This window comes from Sparus aurata, chromosome 7 (assembly GCF_900880675.1).
Source record: "Sparus aurata chromosome 7, fSpaAur1.1, whole genome shotgun sequence".
NCBI classification, from domain to species: Eukaryota; Metazoa; Chordata; class Actinopteri; order Spariformes; family Sparidae; genus Sparus; species Sparus aurata.
Genome location: NC_044193.1, coordinates 8,314,616 through 8,335,645, shown reverse-complemented (window position 1 = coordinate 8,335,645; position 21,030 = coordinate 8,314,616). Strand labels below are relative to the sequence as shown.

Here is a 21,030-nt window from a genome sequence, read left to right as displayed (position 1 = left end):
AAAAGCAGGGGGTCATGTGATTAAAGAAGTCAGCTCATATCCTTGTAGGAGAGTGACTGGACCAATCGGGAGGTAGGGGGCGGGATCAGGAGGAGCACACATGAGTTGTCAAACAGGTTTCTCTTGAGCTGCTTTCAAACACATTCTGTTCAGCAGGACGGCACAGTGTGTTCGCTGGGATCAAACCAGAAACCCAGGAGAGGCTGTGGAGACCAACCGGGACTGTCAAGGTGAGTTTTCTTTAAATATGAGGACTAAAAAAACAACCTGTCTACAACTGTTACCTTCACAGAGGCAGAGCTGAGCTTGTCAGGGCAAGACCAGGTATGTAGGCCTTGAGTGCATACATGAGGGACATTTTCTTTTTGTTGTTTACCTGCCTCTTTTGTTTCTGTTTCATTTGTCTCCCTGCTTCTCTTTGTCATTTACCCTCAGGAAGCTCAACATGCTGGCACTTGACTCAGAAACACTAAATTAGTGGCTCTATTTTTGTTTGTCTGACCCACCTCTTTACATTCCTCTATGGTTTGTAATAACACCAGCCTGCTTCCTTATAATCATACACATCATGGTGGTGCTGCCACTGCTCGCTGCCACTACCGGTAAAGGGAGAGCACTTTGTTTTTGTGAACTGGGGGGGGAAAGACGTGGAGGCAGGTTATAGGGGAAGTTTCCATCAGCTCTGTCAGCAGGAGTTTGGCCTGGCTCAGACTGGAATGGCAAATATGTAGAGAATGTGACCGGCAGACGCAGATTGTTCGAAATGCGCACGGGAGCCCATCTTAAGTGAAGTGTAGAAAGAGTGAATGTATTTATCAAGTTTGTTTTTTATTATCTTCACCACAGTTGCTAAGCTGCACTGCTCTGTTATGACTTGAAGAATGAAGAATATATGAATGAGTTTGATGGAATAAACAAGCTGTTCTCAGAGGAAATCAAGGTCCCCAGAACACTGTTTGAAGCTAGAAAGGTGGCAGGGTCCGCCATATATCAACAAAGTAAAATGAAAATGTGTCCTTTAAGGTCAGTTTGTTTATTCAGTTTATTCGGTCGTGAAAGCAAAGAGAGTTTTTTCTCTAGTTTGCTTAGTCAGTGAAGATCTTTCCCTCCTGATTAAAAATGTCTTCCCAAAAACTACATATTGCACCTTTAACCCACAGAGGTTTGTAGTTCAGGAAGAAGCTCACTAACAAACCCTGCTGGCAACTGGCTGCTTTATTTAAAGATGAGGAGCCATTGTTCCCATGGCAGCTGTTGGTGTGTGTGTGATCTGCTCTGCATTGCCTCCAGACAATAGCTTGTTGACAGCTGTCCTGTTGAACCTCCCCATCACCCCTCACACACACACACACTTGTGCCACTCTTTTCCCAGGCCGTCCACTACTGACTGAAAATGAAGTGTCAGTTTTTTTGTGTGTCTGTCCGCTGAAAGATGGATGACTGCGAGTAATTGTTCAAATCCGCCAGCGTCGGCAGCCAATGAACTTGTAAGATAAAGGGGACCTCGAGAGGCTGATTGGCTGCAGTGAAAGACGGAGGAGGGTTTACGGGTGGAGGGTGTTTGTGGAGCTGGCTGTGTCCTGTCTGAGAGTGCTTGTTGTCTTTAACACACACTCACACTGATGTGTCTCTTTTCCACAGGAAGTACAACTGAGATGCTGACGTCCCAACTCAAACATGGAGTGGAGCTGATCACGAGACAGGATAACTTTGCCACTTCTGCAGAATCAAACTAGAGAAAGAGAAAGGCACAGGTACTCCTAGTTTTACAGAATGCCTGTTGAGACTCTTCAAAGCCCGGCAAGGCAGCCGGGGAGGACTGCTGTTGTCGCTACACCGCCACGCTTGCGACCCAAAGGGCCTGTGGGGCCCGACTTCTACCGGCGCTTCCCGGCAACAGCGGGCACACCTAGGCAGAGTGCGGTGGAGAGGCTGGAAGCAGACAAGGCGAAATATGTCAAGAGTCAGGTGGCTCTGTCCAAACAGCAGCCGGTCCGGGCTCCAGATGTGAGGAAGCCTCTGCTGAGCCCTGGTACTGATCTGAGGCCCACTAGGAAGACCCAGACTCCAACGAAAGCAAAGAAGGAGGAAGTTCAGCTCAACTTGGAGCATCTGACCAATCTGATCAGTGGTGTGAATGATGCATCAGCCTCAGGGGACAGTAAAGCTCCTAATGGTGCTCCTTGCCCCACACCTGCAGGGGTGCAACAGAAGAAGGAGAGGCCGTGTCCACCGCCACGTCCTGACTGGTCCAGTCCAGCTAAAGTGAGATTAAAAGCCTCTGGACCTGCCAGGCTGGAGAGCTCCGGCTCTCCTGGAGCTCCAGCTGCAGGGACGGTACGCAGAGTGGACGTCATGCCTCAGGTGAGGACACCCAGCAGACCACCTCACTTCATCCGGCAGCCCCTTCAGCCCATCCCGTTACATTCCCAGTCTCCACTCCGCCCGGCTACCTCACGCCTGCGTCTCTTCCACTCCAGAACAACAACACCTCCTTCTCCTCTGAAACCCGTCGTCGCCCCATCGAAACCAGACAGCCCCCCCTCCTCTCCAGCTGGAACCCCCACCCCGGCTCCACCCCACCCAAACCTCAGCCTTTTCCCTCCTCCCTCCCCAGCGATCACCCGTCGGTCCTCCTCCAGCTCCAGGAAGCGCCCCTCCCTGACCCGGTCCAAGTCGGACATGAGCGACCGGTGCTCCCGAGCCGGGACGGACCTGGAGCGCTTCTTCAACCTGTGTGGTCTGGATCCAGCAGACCTGCAGGAGTGGACCGGATCGACTTCTGACATTGTGTCCATGGCTCGTTTCCGCAGTGTGAGCGCTCCGGGGTCCGAGTGTGCCGGCTCCGGCAGAGAGGATGAAGAGGAGGAGGAGGAGGAGGAGGGCGCTGGTAATGCGGCTGAGCGTGTTCCCTACGGTGTCTCTGTTATTGAGAGAAATGCGAGAGTGATTAAATGGCTGTACGGACTCCGGCACGCCAAGGACAATGCAACTAAAAGCACCAACTTATAGGAGGCTACAGGTGTTAAATGGTCTAAAATAAGCTTCAAACCAAAGTGAAAATTTCAATGAACTGATGGGATCCTGTGATTGAACTGATGATACGTCTGAAAAGTAATTCACTTCAGCTTGATTCATTTCTTTTCTTTTTTTAAAATATTTGATTTTTTGTGTGTGTGTCATACAAACAGAAACAGTTATTTTTACTGCAGGAAATGATTTTTTTTTTTGTTGTTGATGTTATTTTGACTGTTTTGTGTGGAGCTCATGTGGCTCACAGTGAGGACGTCTCATCTCGGGCTGTAAATGGACTTTAATGGCATTAAAAATTGAACGATGAAAGCATCCTCTCGGTTACTCTTACATTTGTTTTATATTGTTATATGTCCGTTTAATGTAGGCTATGTGATGGGTGAGGTCGCTTTGAAACTCTTCTTCATGTATTTCCTGTTTATAAGCTTGTCAGGGAGAAGCAGAGCAGGCTTCATTTGATGGAGGAGAGTTTCACTGCTGTTCCACAAGAGGTCAGAGCGCTCCATACTGCTACTGTTCTGCTGCTTTATACTTATTGGACACGCTGCATTCATGCCAACAAAGCAAGTTTTTAAGTTGATTTATGTTCTCAGTAATCAGATTTTTTGTTAAAAACACTGATTCTGATAATCAAATAATCAGTAAATGGTACCAAAACGTCTAACTTGAGTGGAGATGAAGATATTGTCTTAAAATATGACTTTGGTGAGAATGAATGTTACCTATACCCATGAGTGAGTCTTAAAATATCTCATATTAATTGATTTTATTAAGTATTAAACGTAAGTTTCTGGCAATAACATATCTGTACACAACAGATCGACTGATTATTGGTCTGGTCGATTATTGGATCCAATATCCCCCCCAAAAATTTATTTGTCATCTTTATCATATTACTGATGATAAAATAAAAACGTGCTGATTTGTCTCTTTCAGCTCTTAATCTGCAAAGTAACTAGTAACTGAAGTTATCAAATAAATGTAGTGGAGTAAAAAGTACAGTTGAGTGGAAGTATAAAGGGGCAGAAATAATAAAGTTCAAGGACATGAGTAAATGTACTTAGTTACATTCCATCACTACTTTTACTTGATTTTTTAAACTTAATTACATTTATTTTTCAGAGACTTTTACTCAAGTACTAATCTAACGGATGAGTTTCAGTTTTACCAAAGTATTATTTTTACATGGTATCTTTATTCAAGTATGACCTTTGTGTACTTTTTAAAACACTGGTAAAAACACACTTAAAAATCTTTGTCGTGCAGCTCACTCACTCACTCTCACTGTAATTAAGAGCAGGTGGGCTGGATAATAACAGCCGCTCATGTTCAGAGACAAAGAAGTTGTTCAACCAGATTTCAGTCGGCAAGACTTCAATACGACAGTGTGATTATGGAGAGAGCTATTGTTGTCTAATACACGCGGAGGACGACTGTAACTGAAGGTCCACGTGTGACTTCATTCTCTCTAACCTCAGAGGATGAGTTGTCTCAAGGATTTTACGAGTCGAGTACAGACATTAAAGAACCAGTTATTAAAACAGGCCGAGGACGGAGAGTCATGCAGCGGAGATCAGCAGAGGGTAAGACTTTAAATCTACTTCTTTTGATATTCTTTATGCTGTAATATCAACAATGATCATTAGTACAATGCATTGGCAAAACTGTATTCAGTTATGGACGTGCCAATAACGTTTTTTAGTTGTCCAAATTAAAAATGTATTTAAACAGGACAGGAAAATATTCATCTTTTGTGTGCAGATTTTTCCTCTGATAAAGTTTATTATTTCATGGTTTTCTCTCTTGGATGTTGAAGGTTAATTCACCCCTTGCTGCAGTTGTATTGCAGTTTTTCTGGGTTGTTTTGATGCATTTTTAGAAACATTTGTATAATTTACAGACTCAGCTACGGTGGCACACTGTTTTCACTGTGAGAAAACAGTCACTGAAATTATTAAAGGAAAAGTTCACCTGAAAATTCAAATTCAGTCATTATTTACTCAACCTCATGTTGATGGAAAGTTGGGTGAAGTTAGGTAATCTGCAAAACATTTCTTACAGCAAAACAACATCACGACATTCTCCGAATCAACTGAAGAAGATGGGGACTTGTTTTAAAATGTAAAAAAAAAAAAAAGAGAAAAACATGAAATAGCTCGTCTGGCATAATTCAAATCCCCAGCATCTTTAAGATCCCAAATTGACTTGAAAATATGTTAGTTTCACCCCTCATTTAGTCTTTTTTTTTCCATTTTCAAAACAAGTCCCCATCTACTTCAGTTGTTGAGAAGAATGCCGCATCACTGTGAAGCTCCAGAAATGTTTTGTGCACTACGAAACTTTATTCGACTTCTACATCTGCAAGAAAATAATGAAAATAATGACTGAATTTTCATTTTTGGGTGAACTTATCCTTTAAAATCCTCATCAATCTGCTTCTCTCTGGTCTTCACAGGGGTCGGGGGGGATTCCTCTTGCCAGGAAGCTGTGTTACGCTGTGGGCGGGGTCCCGTATCAGATGACCGCAGTAGCTATGGGTGTTTCCCTGCAGATTTTCCTTCTGGATGTTGTGCAGGTAAACGCGTTTCCCTCACAAACAGCAGCTTGCACTTCAATCTGAACCTCAAAAATAAAGCATGTCAGTATTTCACAGATGGAGGCCTCCTACGTCTCCATGATCTTATTCGTGAGTCGGGCCTGGGACGCCGTGACAGACCCTCTGATTGGATATCTGGTGGGCCGCAGTAACTGGACGCCCATCGGCAAACTCACTCCATGGTTGGTTGGTGGAGCCGCCATGTTTAATGCACATCATCTTGAATTAATGTAGGACGCCTCCCTCCGGCGCTGAATTCAACAGAGCCCACGATGTTTGTCTGTCAGGCTGGTTCTTTCCTCTCCGTTTGGTGTCCTGTCCTATCTGCTGCTGTGGTTCGTGCCGGGAGGCTCCATGTCTCCGGCTGTCAGAGTGCTGTGGTTCCTCACGGCGGCCTGCCTGTTCGAGACCATCATGAGTGTAAGACAGCGCCAGTGTTTCAGGCACCCAGCTGCTTGAGGAGGCCGGAACAATCATGTACATCCAAAATCTAAGCAAAGATAACGTCATTCTATTTTGAAACCCAACACTCATCAGTTATTTAAAAGGGCTCCGTGTAACAATTTGGAGCAATTAACATGTACGGATCACTTTTTTATGAGCCACTTGTTAGCGGTTTGTAACATGACCTTCCCCGCCCCTCTCGGCCGCCTGTGGACCATTTGTTGACCCGTGGATTTCTTTTTAAAGGGTCAGATTTTTGCGACAGTCCAAAGCATGTGACTTCATGCAAGCCCTTTATGCCATCACCTCCAGCTGCAGTTAGCAAGTTACTTTTAAAACTAAGATGACAATCGTAGAAAATACAAAACAATTACAAGGGGAATAAAAGCTGCATCTCTTCCAGGCTAGTTGGCACAAATTTCACATATCTATGAGTTACTAGCAGGTCCACAAAAGACTGATTTACCCCCTAAACGTCTCAAATGATTTTATTTGAACTATTTGCAGCTCAAAAAGGTCAAATTATTCAATATTTCACTAAAATGGAGATAGAGCTCCACCTAGAGCTGCTGCAACAATAAAGTACTGTTTACAGACTCGTACCCTAACCAATCTACGATAATAAATCTGTTACAAGAAACGTGTATATTTACTGTTGAGTGAATATTTGCTGATAATACTTAATGTTCTTTTATGAAGGTAGACTTCTGAATACAGGAATTTAACTTTGGAATGGAGTATTTCTAGGATTAGAGGTTTAGAGTACTTCTTCTGTCCTCTGTCCTCCATCTTGTGCCTCGGTCTTCTTTTTGCCCTCGCCACATTTTTCTCCATCTCTTGAATTCACTGTTGCTGCTGCCATTTAGCTCCAAGCTGCGTCACCATGGTGACTGGGTTTCACACCGCTCGCGTGCTGTCGATCGCTGTCATGTTTTCTCCTGTCACCCATTAACAGTGCTACAACGTGCCGTACATCTCCCTCAACATGTTCCTGGGGGGAGATCACAGAGACAGAGACTCGGCCACGGCCTACAGTAAGAGCACCAGCACTCGTCACTCTCAGACCACGAGGCTGAGCACAATGTAGACTGGGATCTTGTGCCCTTCTCTGGCAGGAATGAGTGTGGAGATGGTGGCGATGCTGTTGGCGTCTGTGATCCAGGGTCAAGTTGTCGCCGTGTACAACACAGAGAAGCAACAGGCCTGTCAACACGTGGACCTGGAGACACCTCAAAGCACGTCTTCAACGCAGAACGCCTCCCTCCAGGGAACGGTAGATACGCTGCACTTGAAATGTTAAATATAAGTGGTCAATCCGGCCGAGGCAGCTCACATTTCTTTAGCAGCAGAGCAGCATTGTCTTGACATGGTGCTCACACAGTCTCAGGGGTATCTGGTTACCCTGTAATTTACTTCTCAGCTTCTCTCACAAAGGCGTTGTTGTGTGTTCATCGCTTTATGTTGTCAGGATTTTGTTCTAAATCAAGTGCATTTAACATACATTAAACAACTACAGTGTTGAGGAGGCAGATTTAATGGAAATAAACAGCTGACGCCAATTTCAAATTAGATCATTAATAAAGATGGACGAAGAATAGTTTAGAATAGTTTAGATCAAATATACTTTTCGTCAAGAGGTAGCCAAGAGGATCGGTACCTCTTTAGTAGCGTGATGTAGCGTGTCGTCCTAAAACCCGGAAATCAGTTCACATTTTTGCACGTGCAATCCTAACCCGGTCCTCCTGTCTCAAAGTCAATAAGGTTTTTATTAATTGGTTTTCAGTTAAAAGCCTGAAATAGGTTCAAGATATTCACATATTTTGCTCTACGGCATAAAATACATCATTAAATGTTCCACGATTATACTATAAAGCATTTAAGTGTCTAAAAAACAGCTGTTGCTAACAAGTGGCGACATGAGGCTACAGACGTTGTCACGGACATTAAACACCTTCACACCAAAACAAAGTATTCTCACTCAATTTATAGATAACTTGTATAGTAAATATGTAGTCAGACACTTAGTGCTGGTGACCTTTAAGTCATGCGGCCGCAGTGTATTCTGTTTATAGCCTAACATTAGCTTTAAACCTCCATTTAATTTACACTTCGTGGTGTTTATCTGTGAAGATTATGAACACTTTATTAGAATTCCAGAAAGTATTATGCCGTGATACCTGAAAATTCAAATGAACCTAAAATATACACAGTATAATCACTGTAAATAATTTGAATTGAAACGATTAATAATCATTAAAGTGTTTAATCTGGATACTAGGAAGTGAAAAAATGTGTATAAGTGATCTTAATGCAAATTAATCTCTAACATATGAGGATTACATAACTGGAGGCCTGTTTGCTGGTGTTTGTGCCTCTGGACGTGTGTTTGTTGGAGGAATAATTGTGTCTTTTTTATGTTTAAATGTTTAATGTGTGTATTTCTGCCGCCAGCAAAAGGCTTTCCTGACCTCAGCTCTGGTCATGGGCGCCCTGTTTTTCCTCTGCAGTCTGGTTCTCTTCCTCGGGGTGACTGAGCAGCGTGGTGAGTCATTCACTTAGTGGCCAGTGGTCAATGTTAATAAAAGTAGAACACAACAAATAAAACTGTATGATTGTTGTTCTGCTGTTTGCGGTAGATGTGTGTGTTTTATGTCATCATGATGTCTTCACAGATATTTCGCTCCTGTTCTCTGACATCTCACTCTGGTTATTTGCAGCGCCTCTCTGCTCTGATGACAGAGTGCGACCGCCCTATCTGACTTCGCTGAAGATGCTGATGTGCCACATTCCTTACCAGCGCCTGCTGCTCGGCTTTGTGTTCAGTGCACTTGCATTTCAGGTAGAGTTTGAGCTGCATTCCTCTGAACATAAAGCCAATAATCCTTGTATGATTGTCTTTGCATACCTTCACTTGGTTTTTCTATTTTTAAATGTGTGTTTTTTTTTTTTTTGTTGCTTTCAGAAGTCGTGCATGTATTTAATGGTTATCTAACTGTCCTGTATCTGTTTTATCTTAGATGTCCTTGGGTAATTTTGCACTCTTTTGCAGTCATGCAGCCGGGCTGGGAGCCCATTTCCAGCACCTCCTGCTGGCTCTACTGGTAAGATGCAACTGTAATAACACACTCTGCTCACCAAGAGGTTTTACAGCCGTATAGTTTCCCCACAGTGCGTGATACAAAGTCACAACGCATTTTGCATTTCTAATTTCAATGTTTCCACAGTTGTCTGCCTCTGTCGCAGTTCCTCTGTGGCAAACAGTTCTTCTGAGAATAGGAAAGAAGGTCACAGTTTTCATCGGACTGTCAGTAAGAAACAACACATGTCCCTCTAACACACATAAAGTACATTAACTGAGATTTGTTACCATCATAATCATTAACTGAGAGTGAACAGTTAACTAATGTGTCCAGTAATCATTTACTAATGATGTTCCTGTTAACTAAGGTGTTAATTTGTAAATTATTTAATAGTTTATAAAGATTCAAGTGAAGTATTTTAAGCATTTTAAGTGGCTGCTACAAATGTTTACATGTTGTTAACATTTATTAATACACGTACTAAAATTGGTATATGCTGGATAAGGATGTTAATTAACATGTTTGTCATGAAATTCACTGTTTTCATAAATCAACAAGTGTTTATTTACTTGTCCATCGTCCAGATGATGACTTACGACAGAGAAAAATCATTTGAAATCCCAATGAGGTTTGGTGCACAAACAAAATGTGAAGTTCATAATGGATTTATTTCGATGTAACACAATGATTATGTCAATTAATTACAAAAGCTTTCATGCCGGCTTTACCAAAACTATTCACTTGTTTGGGGATAGCGTCCCAAATTGATTTTACTGTGGTATTAATCTGGTTATAAACACGACAGGGCAAAAACCTTCAAAATCCCAATGAGGTTTGGTGCACCGATCAAAACACAACGTTGATAATGCGTTTAATTCGACGTGGTTAGAGGATTATGTTCCGGCCGAATTGTTCAGAGCTAGTTTAGAAACATTTAAGGCAAAAACAAACCTCACTGATATTAGAGGCCAAGGTTATAACTAGCTTCAACTTACTAACACGAAGGTAACATTAGCGTTAATTTCACCTGGAGAGAGGTTAATAATGACGATCTATGATCTATAAACTCTTGAGTCGACCTCACAAATATAAATTAAGTTAAATAATTTCCCAGTCTGGGATCATTAAAGTAATTATATCTATGTCTATCTAAATATACCTTTACTGAGCAGGTAACTGTACAAATAAAGCAGATTTACACAGAATAGTTTAAGTACCTGTTCTGATCAGAGTAAGGACCAGACAGCCACATTTAAACTTTAGGCGCGAATCGCACTCACTGAGCTGTGGGCGGGTCTTATTTTTGCGCGCGAAATGAGCCATACAGAACCTTTCCGGCGCGCACCACCTGCTGTCGTCACCGCGTGTGTGGGCGGGACCTATTTTAGACGCTAAATGAGTGAGACTGCACCTGAGTGACTGTGACCTGGGATAACACCATGAGCGACCTCATCTGTTTGTTACTTAATGTTTATAATTGTTTTATATAACTGTAAATGAATGATTATTACTGCATTAAGTTCATTAATGTGTCCTTATGTTGTTTCTCATGTCCCTGTACAGTAATCTGAATATTTGCACACCTACCTGCCTGTTTGTGTCTCTGTCAGCTCTTCATCCCAGCTTCGATTATAGTCGCCTGCGTTCCCAGTAACCTGCCAGTCTTCATGATTATGTGCATTCTGATGGGATTCAGCATTGCGACCATATTCCTGCTCCCCTGGTGAGTAATTTCCCCGCCAGGACACAAAGTTCTCCGTCCTTTTTTCAAGGCCCCTGTCAGATCCAATCAGTATCAGAACTGAACTCGGCGCACATGAATCATTTAAGATTGCCTCTACCTGACCCTGCCTGGTCACTGATGAATATTCTAGCGACGATCTGTGTTTTGTTGACCGGTCAGAACTAAGCTGACATGTGGTTTTGGTGTGTGATATGTCAGCTTTGCTGTGTTTGTGCCACAGGTCCATGCTCCCTGATGTGGTCGATGACTTCACCGCGAGATATCCATCCGTCAAAGACCTGGAGCCTCTGTTCTTCTCCTGCTACGCCTTCTGCAGTAAGCTGGCTGGAGGCCTGTCTGTCGGGATCTCAACCATGACATTACAGTGAGTCACTCCTCCATCGGCTCACTTTTCTCGGTTACGTGTGTGCATCTGTTGGTCCGTCAGATTTTTTTTGTTTTTCTCCTCGTCTCCAGTTTTGTGGGCTACAGAGCGGCTGCCTGTAACCATGGCGACGGAGTGGTGACGGCTCTGGTTGTGTTGTTCTCGCCGGTTCCCATCGCGCTGCTGCTGATGGGGATGGTCTTCTTTCGCTCCTACCCAATCAATGAGAGGCAATCTTTACAGCTCCACGAGCAGCCGACCACAGTTGGGTGAGTGGCAGATAAAACCTCTCGGGGGATGAAGCCGACACGCCGTCTTTAAAGCAGCCGTAATGGAGCCTTTTACATAGTGAAATGAAAATGTGAAATGGGTTGCTCGTAGTGCTGAACCTGCAGAGAATCTATCGCCTGAAATCTGCAGTTCCCTGCATCCTTATAGCAAGATTCAAGTCATTTTTATTTGTATAGGCCAAAATCACAAATCACATTGCCTCAGTGGGCTGTACAGTGTTCGACTCCCCTCTGTCCTTAGAGCAGAAAAGGAAAAACTCCCCTCCAAAAACGCCCTTATAGCATGACTGAAAAAGATGGAAAGAAACCTCAGGAAGAGCCACAGAGGAACAACACTTCACCCAGGATGGACAGACATGTTACGTGCGCAGAATTTAAAACAGTAAACAGATTCCAATGTCAAAGTACAAGTAGATTAAATATGTGTGAAGAGTGCGGATCCAGAGCGAAGACTGAGCAGGTCGAGGCACGCCGAGTGGAGGGAGGCGAAGACAACCCACACAAGATAATTGGCTGGAACAAAAAAGAAAGAAAAAAAAACCCATCTGAAATGTTCACAGATTATGGAAACAAGAGTACACATCATTGTTTAGCTGTTCGGCAGCTGTTGTTTTTTTTCAGCTGAAGCAGGCAGCAAAAGGTCGAAAAAGCTCACTGAACACAACCTGCTCAGCACGGAGGAGCAGGCGGACGAATTTAGCCACTAGCAGGTGAACATAATGGAGCATTTAGCAGCTTGTGACGCAGCTATGTCCCCCAGGATTTGTTAAAAACACTTAACAGCGCTAAAAGGGAGTGGATACTGCCGACAGAAACATGGTTCAAAATGGATGACAGTGTTTTCCTGGAACTGCTGCATGCGTAAATAAGCAACAGTTTGCTTCAGCGTTGGGAATGTTAGACACAGAAACAATGAGAGTTTGGGGAAAACTATCAACAACAAAAAAACTGTCATGGACAGATCAGAGATTCCCCGAGGTCCTGATGTGAACTGCAATTTCTTAAGATTTATGTAACAGGTGATCAGAAGATATTGGATGAACCTTTGATGTTCACCTTCAGCTGGCTGCAGTCAGTCAGATGGAAGACGATATAAGGTGATTGCAGTTCACCTGCTCAGATGGTCGTGTGTTTTCAAAGAGTCGACACCATCAGTCGGCTCTCTGATCAGTGACTCCCGCTTCACCTTTGGTTGTGTTGTTCATTTTCAGTGGGTGGCTGTGGGTTTTATTTCCCATTGCCACCTTTTAGACACCAAGGAACCAGTTTTGCTTTGACCCTTTTATGATTTGTGCAGTGCTTTGTAAATTTCCCAACCTGCGACCCCTGTCCTTCAGGTTTCATCTTCTGGGGAAATGTAACACGTAACACGCATTACACAAGGGGCAAAACTATTGCACAAATATCTGGCAGGTCTGGTTTGCTTACAAGTTTGTCAAATAAACTTATTGTGAAGACGGTGACGTGTTCACAGCCTGGTCAAACACAGTTGTGAGGCATTTTTCAAGGACTTTGTGCCATTGTTTTGTTTGCTACGTAGCTTTGCTTCTGCACTCAAGCCAATGAGACATAAAAGTAATGGTACTCTCACAAAGAGTTAGATGAATGGACTGATGTCACTGTGATGTTTGAATGCTAACTGAAGCTGCAGCCAGGAGCATGTTAACTGAGCTAAGCCTAAAACACATTAACGGGGGGGAACAGCTAGCTTAGCTCTGTGCAAAACTCAGCAAAATGGTGAAAAAGTGTTTCCCAAAACATCAAACTGCTTTTTTTTCTCAGACTCTTAAATCAAAGCGAAGTACTGAAATAGCTGTGCAGAGTAAAACTAGCAAAACATTAAAATTCATATTTCCTTTAAAACTTGAACACATCTTCCTTGTAATACTACCTCGGCATTTCAGCATCCATGTTTTGTTTCTATTGCACTTACAGACTTTAATATTTCTCTCTTCATTCTTCATTTAGCACAGAAGCTACATCATCCTCATCAGAGACAAGAGAACGCAACTCAGAGCGACCAGCGAATGTGCAGCCGCCTCGTGATGATGTGACAACCACTTCAAATTCTAACACTGAGACCAACACGACGGCGCACAAGTCAAAGTCCTCACCACGTTGTTACAAGCATGATAAAAAATGCTCCGTCAAGTCATCTGTCCCGTCTGATGTATCACGGAGCTGCTCTGGAGAATACAGCGGGCCTAAATCAGTTGTCAAGTCAGACGTAAATCTGAAGTGTCACAAGCAGAGACTCAGCCGGTACCAGCAGCCAGGAGAAGATAAATCAGACAGAAATGTTCCTGAGAACGATCCTGGGGTTTCATCTAGCAGGTCAAATGTGAAATCTAAAGTCTCCTGGGTTTAGTGAGGCACCTCACAGTTTCATGATTTGTAAGAGACGCTTTTATGTTCTTGCCAAGAGTTCTCGTGTCTTCAAATGTAAGTGAGAAACCACTAGATATTTTAGAGGAGACCTTGGTGTGTGTCCAAGCCGTGTTTGTGGTGACAAAAAACTGTTATTTTGGCAAAAGTGGGGGATTTTTTACACACACGAAACAAGTGTTTTTTGTGCCTAAAACCTAACCGGTTCATAAGTACAGTGTTGTTATAACATTGGTAAAGAATTCAACCTAAAGAAATGTACAGTTTCAACATATCCATGGTTTGCAGAAACATACACTGCCAACAGTGTTTTGTTGACGGGGTCGGCATGCTAAATATTGAGGCAACATCCAGCAAAGATGTTGGGAAAGAGCTAACCTTGTCCAAAGGTAACAAAATCAGCCTGCAGGTAGCATAGAGTCTATCAATCAACACCAATTATCTTTTTTGTTCTGTCTGTACGAAGCCCTTATTGTAGAAACGACAACTTGTTGTTTTTCACGTAGTGGAAGGAAGATTTGTTCAACTTTGCGCACAGCTAGCTGCTAGCTGCTGCCAGTCTTTATGCTAAGCTAAGCTAACTTCCTGCTTCCTCTGGCTTCATATTTAGTGTGCAGACACGACAATGGTGTCAGTCTTCTCATATAATGTTCTGCATGAAACTAAAAAAGCCTGTTTAGAGTAATATCCCATGTTTGTTTGTTTTCATTTACTTTTGTATTTCAGTTTTGCTTTCTAAATAAAGTTGATTGATGGGTTTAAGAAATGATCATTTATTTTTGGATCTGAATTGATTTTTCTTCTTACAAAAATTGGAAAACATCTCTCTTCAAAAAAAAAATATTCTGAAATTTGTTTTTTTTCATCTTAAAGATGGCAAAAAATATTTTTTACTTAGAAAATGGAGCACCAGGAAAAAAGAAATTCCTACTCGCCCCTCAGGACTTCCGTAGTTCCGTCATCCTCTGTTGCTTTTATCAGTGTTTTATTTTGGGCCTCCTGAGTTTTCCATTTATCTGCTGGTTTCACAGCCTCACACTGAAACACAGAAACAGCAAATGTTAAATTCTGTTCTAAAGTTACAATATACAGATAAATGGTTGACAGATAAAAATATATTTTGCAGAACAAATTTGGTCTATAGTAAAATTTGGTCTAATAGTATATGTATATATTTATAACATGGCTGTTTTTATAACAGGGCTGTTTTTATATAAGTGTGTGTGTGTGTGTGTGTGTGTGTGTGTGTGTGTATTTCAGATTTATTTATTAACGTATTCATAAATTATGATTAAATAAAGAAGCCTATGCTCAATTATCAGATTCAGATCAAGATTAATGGAAAGTAGGTGGGTTTAGATAAATCACGATTCTTCGGACATGTAATACATACAGTCGGCGTCGCGTCACAGTCGCGTCACAGTTGGGGGCGGGGCATTTCGAGGGGGAAAACAATCCTTTCCCCCTCACCCGGAGCACTGTAAGAGCGCGGATTTCAAATCTTTATAAACGAACATGTCATACATTGAATCACTGCAGCCCATTGACAGGGATAGATACCTTAAAAAGATCACTTTAATAGGATCGGATTCTTGTCCGTATCTTATTAAAGAGTGGACGAATGATCCGACTGAATGGCCTGAAGTTTCATTCCCTGATATCTTCTGCTACCTGGTTGAATCACCCGGTAAGAGGCAAAATCACGTTAACTGATGAATTAAACCTAACATAATTTCTATGTCTGACATGGAAATTATCACGTTTGAATTTGTTCACCACACAATGGTTGTTATTACACAATAGCCATCATGAGCTGCATACAGTTACGGTTAATACGGTTACGACTGGGTTTATCACGCAGGGATTTACACACACAACAGCCTTAAGAACTACCGGTCCCTGGAGGCACACAACTTTTTTTCAAGTGGCTTTGTTGGAGTTGTGCTTCATCATAAGCTACCTTCCTCGGATACCTACCTGTTCCGAAGTGATGTTAAGCCATCCTGGAGGGTGACAGAGAAGCCGCACCAGACGTGGGTCGCAGTAAAGGGAGAGGGTACTGTCATCGCTGCCCACTGCAACTGCATGGCAGGGTACGTTTGTGAATGTGTTCATTAATTTGTGTGTGTGTGCCATAAATACGTCCAAATATATCAAAATGTTTTCAAAAGAAATGTCACCACCTGGTGTCAAAACAAATGCCAACAGGCGGTCACCTGGTGACATTTCTTTTGGATAAGCAGTAGGCCTATATGTAAAATCTTAGTCACAATATCTTTAGTGATCAAAGAGCTAATGTTTTTTCCTTCCTTTTCAGTCTTGGTGAAAGTTGTTCCCATGTGGCTGCTGTTCTTTTTAAATTAGAGGCGTGTGTCCGCATGGGGATCAACAAAGTGCCATGCACAAGCAAAGCCTGTGAGTGGAACAAGACCTGTGTTAAAAAGATTGAGCCTGCCCTTGTTGCAGAGACATCTTTTTACACAGAGGACGAGGCGTCAAAAAAAAGGAAAAGGAAAGCCCCTATCCCAAAAGCCTCTTTATCACAGCAGCAGCAGTTCCTCACTATGCTGGCTGACAGATCACCTGACACTGTGGTATTAAATAGTTTCAAGGATTTTTCCAGGCCTTTTAAGAAGCCATGGTGTTTCAGCCAGCATGAGGTGACTGAGGAGGAGATTGAAAATGTGGAGAGAGCAACCATCCATCAGGCATCCTGTGTGCAATGGCATCAAGAGCGGGTTGGTCGCATTACAGGCTCCATAGCCCACCGTGTCTTAACAGCTACAGAACATCCTAGCAAGTCACTGATCAACACCATATGTGAACAAAGGCACAGGCCAATAATGAAGCCCTGGATTCAGTGGGGGAGACACCATGAGCAAGATGCCATTGACACTTACCAATATACTCTTGGAGCTGGGAGTCCCACAGCCAACCTGTCCTCCACCATTTACATCTGTGCCCCAGTAGATGCACCACATCAGAACCTGGTCATCAGAAAGGCTGGCTTCCGCATCTGCCAAACTATGCCATACCTGGGGGTTTCATGCGACGGCTATGTTTCCTGTGACTGCTGTGGTGAGGGTGTTATAGAGGCTAAGTGTCCTTACAGGTGGGGGCAAGACACCTCTACTGGGTACCAACAGTGGCTTGAGGACAAAAGAGGACATCTGGAAAGCCTGACAAGCTTAAAGAGGAGCCATGCATATTTCACTCAGGTATTTCAATATTTCACCTGCATATACATGCACACCTCTAATAAGTCTGCAACATTTTGTGCAATTATCCAAGATAATTATCCACACATGGCATACTGTCTATGATGTAAATATTAGTGTTATGAAGATTGCATTGCATTTGATAGGTCCAAATGCAGATGTTTGTTACCAAACGAATGTATGCAGACTTCATCACTTGGACTCCTCAGACCTGCCTGATATTCAGAGTACAAAGAGATGAGGACTTCATCAGTGGTGCCATTAATATGATGCAAACATTTTGGTCACAACACATACTCCACAAACTTCAGGAGCTGAAAGATGCACAGGTAGGTGGTTGAATTTCCTATCAGTGTAAAAATGGCAACAAATAAGTCACTGTGACTGCAGTTACATATTTATTTATACCAATTCATTTTGAAGCATATTAAAGCTATTTCATTCATTATCAACATAGACTAGACTATATGTACAAAATCAAATATCACAAAGCCTATACATTTATTTACAACATGAAAACAGACATACTTTTCAGAGGGGGTGTACTCATTTATGCTAAGCACTGTATATGTTTCTGCTAAGTAGGCAGAACACAGTTCAGTCGAAAGCAGCACAACTCATATATACCAATTCATTTTGAAGCATATTAAAGCTATTTCATTCAGTATCAACATAGACTAGACTATATGTACAAAATCAAATATCACAAAGCCTATACATTTATTTACAACATGAAAACAGACATACTTTTCAGAGGGGGTGTACTCATTTATGCTAAGCACTGTATATGTTTCTGCTAAGTAGGCAGAACACAGTCCAGGCGAAAGCAGCACAGGGAGTGACCCATCAGGCAACACAAGTGGCAGCAGAACATCAGGCAACAGAGGCAGGGTGACAGGCAACAGAGGCAGGGTGACAGGCAACACAGGCAGGGTGACAGGGTGTGCAGCAGCAGAGCAGCACTGAGATCAGTTCAGGGACCTGTGGAAAGACAAACAACAGGTGGTTTGGATTAGAAAGATCTATTATGTCTCCACTGAAACCTGTTAAATGGCACAATTGGAACAACTTTGTTATATAAAATATTGTTCTCTGATGCTCATTATTAAATCACTGCACATTGTTCTTACTCTCAGATTCTGTGACGGTTGTACATAACACTGCCAGACAAGTTCATTAGTGCTGCACAGACATGCACAATTCTGTCGATCATGGCCTCTTCTCTCTTCTGTCTTTCATCCTGCAGTCTCTTCACCAGGCGCAGAGGAAGTGGGCCATCCAGAATGTGGTACCGGCTCTTCAGGGCACCAATTACCCTCTCTGCAGACCAAATATCACATATTTGTTGTTAAAATGCTGTTTGTCTACATTGTTATGTTTAAGTTTCACAGGAGTAGCACAGTTGATCGTTATATCATCATTGTATTGTGTCCTATAATTAGTGTTTCTTTTTCATGTTAAAGTGAAGAAAGATCCCTGTTTACTTCATGTTATCCTGTTCTATTGATATTGCTCTAAATGTGAACAACAGTTCAATGTATTTAAATATAGAATAACATGTTTTTAAGATAAAATGTTATCTACAAAGTAGGGATTACACAGGTACTCGTTTATGTGATTAATTGAATAACGTCTCAGCACTGTTAACCCGGATCTGTACTGTTACACTAATTAATTTAGTTAGGGAAATGTGAACCATGTCAGCGGCAAGTAGCAACAGTGATTTGATGATGCAGCACACTAGGAATACCAAAAACATTCAAATGTACATACTGTATGAATCTGACTGTTGACTCTATACTTACCAATGTGAATTCTGATGTTCGAAGTGACACGAGAATTTGCAACATCTTCGGCTGACAGTTGTTTTCGGCCCCTCGTGAAAGACGGTGTGATGAGCTGTGCACCCAGAACAGCAAAGTCATCCTTCAAAGTGAAGCCCCTGTCGGCTAATATCTAAAATAAACATACCAAATACTTAAAAACACTACTTTACTTCACCAGCAGCTCAAAAATGGTAACTATGGGTAAATAATAAATTCACAAATAAGACTTAAATTAGAAAAAAAAAAACAGTTCATAAAGCACACAGTGAAATTGTTACCTGATCTCCTGAATGGTGGAACTTCTGAGATAAGAAGTCCGAGTTCCTTACAATGTGCACATCTGAAGCCCTCCCTCCCCAGCCTTTGGAGAGATATGTGATTGAGCCAGATGGGTGACATGCAATGAAGTACTTCACTGTTGTCCAGTTTTTGTATTTGGAGTAGGTGATTGCTCTGTGAGGAGAGAGAGTCGTTAGTTATACTGATCTATAAATTGTGTACATATGCACAGACAGCCAGGTAAGTATTACAAAAACCCGACACTTTATGCATGCTATCAAAAAGAAAAACATCTCACCTTGTTTTCAGCTTCTTTGAGTGTTCAATTCTGATCTCAAAGCAGTCGATAATCGCAGTCACTCTAGGGTACTGGAAGAGAACCTCTGCTGGTACTGTGCTTCTGATACACTCTCTATCAGGCCATTTAATCAAAAAAGAAATTTTGGCGTACATCAAATCCAACCAGCGGGAGAACACGTCAAGGAAAGTGCTATGTGCCAGGTCAAATATTCCACACATCAAATCGGTTGAGGGGTTCTGCCGTAGTTTCACCAGAGTAATAAAGAGCTGGTCTTGTGTTGACAGCTTGGATGTTTTCTGTACCTTTACAAACTGTACCAGGTACTGATGAAGAGTGTCAAATACTGTCCATGACAGGCCTGTCATGAGTTTACATTTAATGTCATTTTCTCTTACAGTGTTTACCGAAAATTTCAACGTCTTCAATTCTCTGATGGCTTCATCTCGCTCTTTCATGGCCTCATCTCTTTCTCTTCTTAAATTATAAATTTCCTCATTAAGTTGTTTTCTCTCTAAATCCTGAAGAGGTAAGAAAGCTTCTGATGTTGGGGATTCTGGTACCAGGGGTTCTGATGCCTGGTCCTCTGATGTTGGGGATTGTGGTGCCGGTGCTTCTGGTGCTGGGGCCTCTGATGTTGGAGATTGTGGTGCCGGTGCTTCTGGAACTGGGGCCTCTGATGTTGGAGATTGTGGTGCCAGTGCTTCTGGTGCTGGGGCCTCTGATGTTGGGGATTCTGGTTGGGCAGACTGAACACACTCACGCTTCCTCCTTCTCTCCAGCCTCTGAAGTACTGACTTGGGAAACTTTGTCTTTTTATGTGGGAACAGCGAGGGTGTGTAGTCTGGGTGGGCTATGTCCTCGTTTTTTAAGCCTAGGGCAAGACAGTTCACAAACGAAATGAGAAGGGGAGATAATGAAATACATTTTAACTGCAGAAAGCTCGGAAGCTACCACCAGTGTTGTTAGCATAGCTGTATTTTTGTATACTTGTTAGCTTTTGTAACGAGGCAAGGTAGCCTGCCTAACGTAGTAGTTAACTTCAATTAAAACTAGTAATTGAACATTCATGTTAACTACGAAACAATCTAACACTGTTTTTGTGTGAATAACGTTGTCATACCTGTAATGAAGTGCTGACTACAGACGTACACATGTTTGGATTTTGGATCCCACAGGTGGCCAAACTCATCCTCCCGACGGATCGCTTGAAGCCACCGGGTTCTTCTCCTAGGCTCTGTGCTTCGGTTTGGCAAAATATAAAACTTTAGGTGTGGATTCTTTAGCTTATTTGTTGTGCAAAAGGGCACACAGCAGCTCCTGGGCATTGTGGAAACTGGTTTGTTTTCCCCCTCGGCGCGAACCGGATGTGACGTTTTGTGGGCGTTCCCTTGCTTGCCGACTGTATCTATTATAACGGACTTGTTTTGTTTTGCACTTTCCTTCTGTTGGTTTGCTTGTTTGTGGTCTTTA

The 21,030-nt window shown here is 42.5% G+C and overlaps 3 protein-coding genes across 4 annotated transcripts; 2 read left to right on the top strand and 1 right to left on the bottom strand.

The window, feature by feature from the left end:
• The first annotated feature begins 53 nt into the window (after positions 1–53).
• On the top strand, positions 54–3,345 carry fam110a (family with sequence similarity 110 member A). The gene is made up of 2 exons (XM_030423930.1): positions 54–230; positions 1,642–3,345. The coding sequence occupies exon 2, from the start codon at positions 1,774–1,776 to the stop codon at positions 3,010–3,012; it is 1,239 nt and encodes a 412-aa protein (XP_030279790.1). The 5' UTR covers positions 54–230; positions 1,642–1,773; the 3' UTR covers positions 3,013–3,345.
• Positions 3,346–4,427: 1,082 nt separating this feature from the next.
• Positions 4,428–14,703, top strand: mfsd2al2 (major facilitator superfamily domain containing 2a-like 2). Its single transcript, XM_030422214.1, has 14 exons — positions 4,428–4,616; positions 5,489–5,608; positions 5,687–5,811; positions 5,917–6,049; positions 7,029–7,107; positions 7,189–7,346; positions 8,525–8,615; positions 8,791–8,912; positions 9,091–9,174; positions 9,298–9,381; positions 10,764–10,876; positions 11,118–11,261; positions 11,354–11,530; positions 13,520–14,703. The coding sequence occupies exons 1-14, from the start codon at positions 4,515–4,517 to the stop codon at positions 13,917–13,919; spliced, it is 1,932 nt and encodes a 643-aa protein (XP_030278074.1). The 5' UTR covers positions 4,428–4,514; the 3' UTR covers positions 13,920–14,703.
• A 2,832-nt stretch (positions 14,704–17,535) lies between these two features.
• LOC115584655 (uncharacterized) lies at positions 17,536–20,969 on the bottom strand. Of its 2 annotated transcripts, none has more exons than XM_030422210.1 (6): positions 20,681–20,969; positions 19,558–20,431; positions 19,259–19,433; positions 18,960–19,053; positions 18,285–18,474; positions 17,536–18,135 (listed from the first exon to the last, which is right to left on the bottom strand). In XM_030422210.1, the coding sequence occupies exons 1-5, from the start codon at positions 20,883–20,885 to the stop codon at positions 18,287–18,289; spliced, it is 1,536 nt and encodes a 511-aa protein (XP_030278070.1). In that variant the 5' UTR covers positions 20,886–20,969; the 3' UTR covers positions 17,536–18,135; positions 18,285–18,286. The 2 variants fall into 2 exon arrangements, with proteins under 2 accessions (XP_030278070.1, XP_030278069.1); XM_030422209.1 differs by having other exon boundaries at positions 18,960–19,110; positions 20,681–20,966.
• Between the last annotated feature and the right edge of the window lie 61 nt (positions 20,970–21,030).

Coding starts and splice junctions, on each gene's coding strand:
- fam110a (XM_030423930.1), top strand. CDS start 1,774: ATGCCTGTTGAGACTCTTCAAAGCCCGGCAAGGCAGCCGGGGAGGACT.
- mfsd2al2 (XM_030422214.1), top strand. CDS start 4,515: ATGAGTTGTCTCAAGGATTTTACGAGTCGAGTACAGACATTAAAGAAC. Junction 4,617..5,488: donor GCAGCGGAGATCAGCAGAGG/GTAAGACTTTAA, acceptor TGGTCTTCACAG/GGGTCGGGGGGGATTCCTCT. Junction 9,175..9,297: donor ACCTCCTGCTGGCTCTACTG/GTAAGATGCAAC, acceptor ATGTTTCCACAG/TTGTCTGCCTCTGTCGCAGT.
- LOC115584655 (XM_030422209.1), bottom strand. CDS start 20,885: ATGCCCAGGAGCTGCTGTGTGCCCTTTTGCACAACAAATAAGCTAAAG. Junction 19,434..19,557: donor TCAAAGAAGCTGAAAACAAG/GTGAGATGTTTT, acceptor CTCTCCTCACAG/AGCAATCACCTACTCCAAAT. Junction 18,475..18,959: donor GAACATCAGAATTCACATTG/GTAAGTATAGAG, acceptor TTTGGTCTGCAG/AGAGGGTAATTGGTGCCCTG.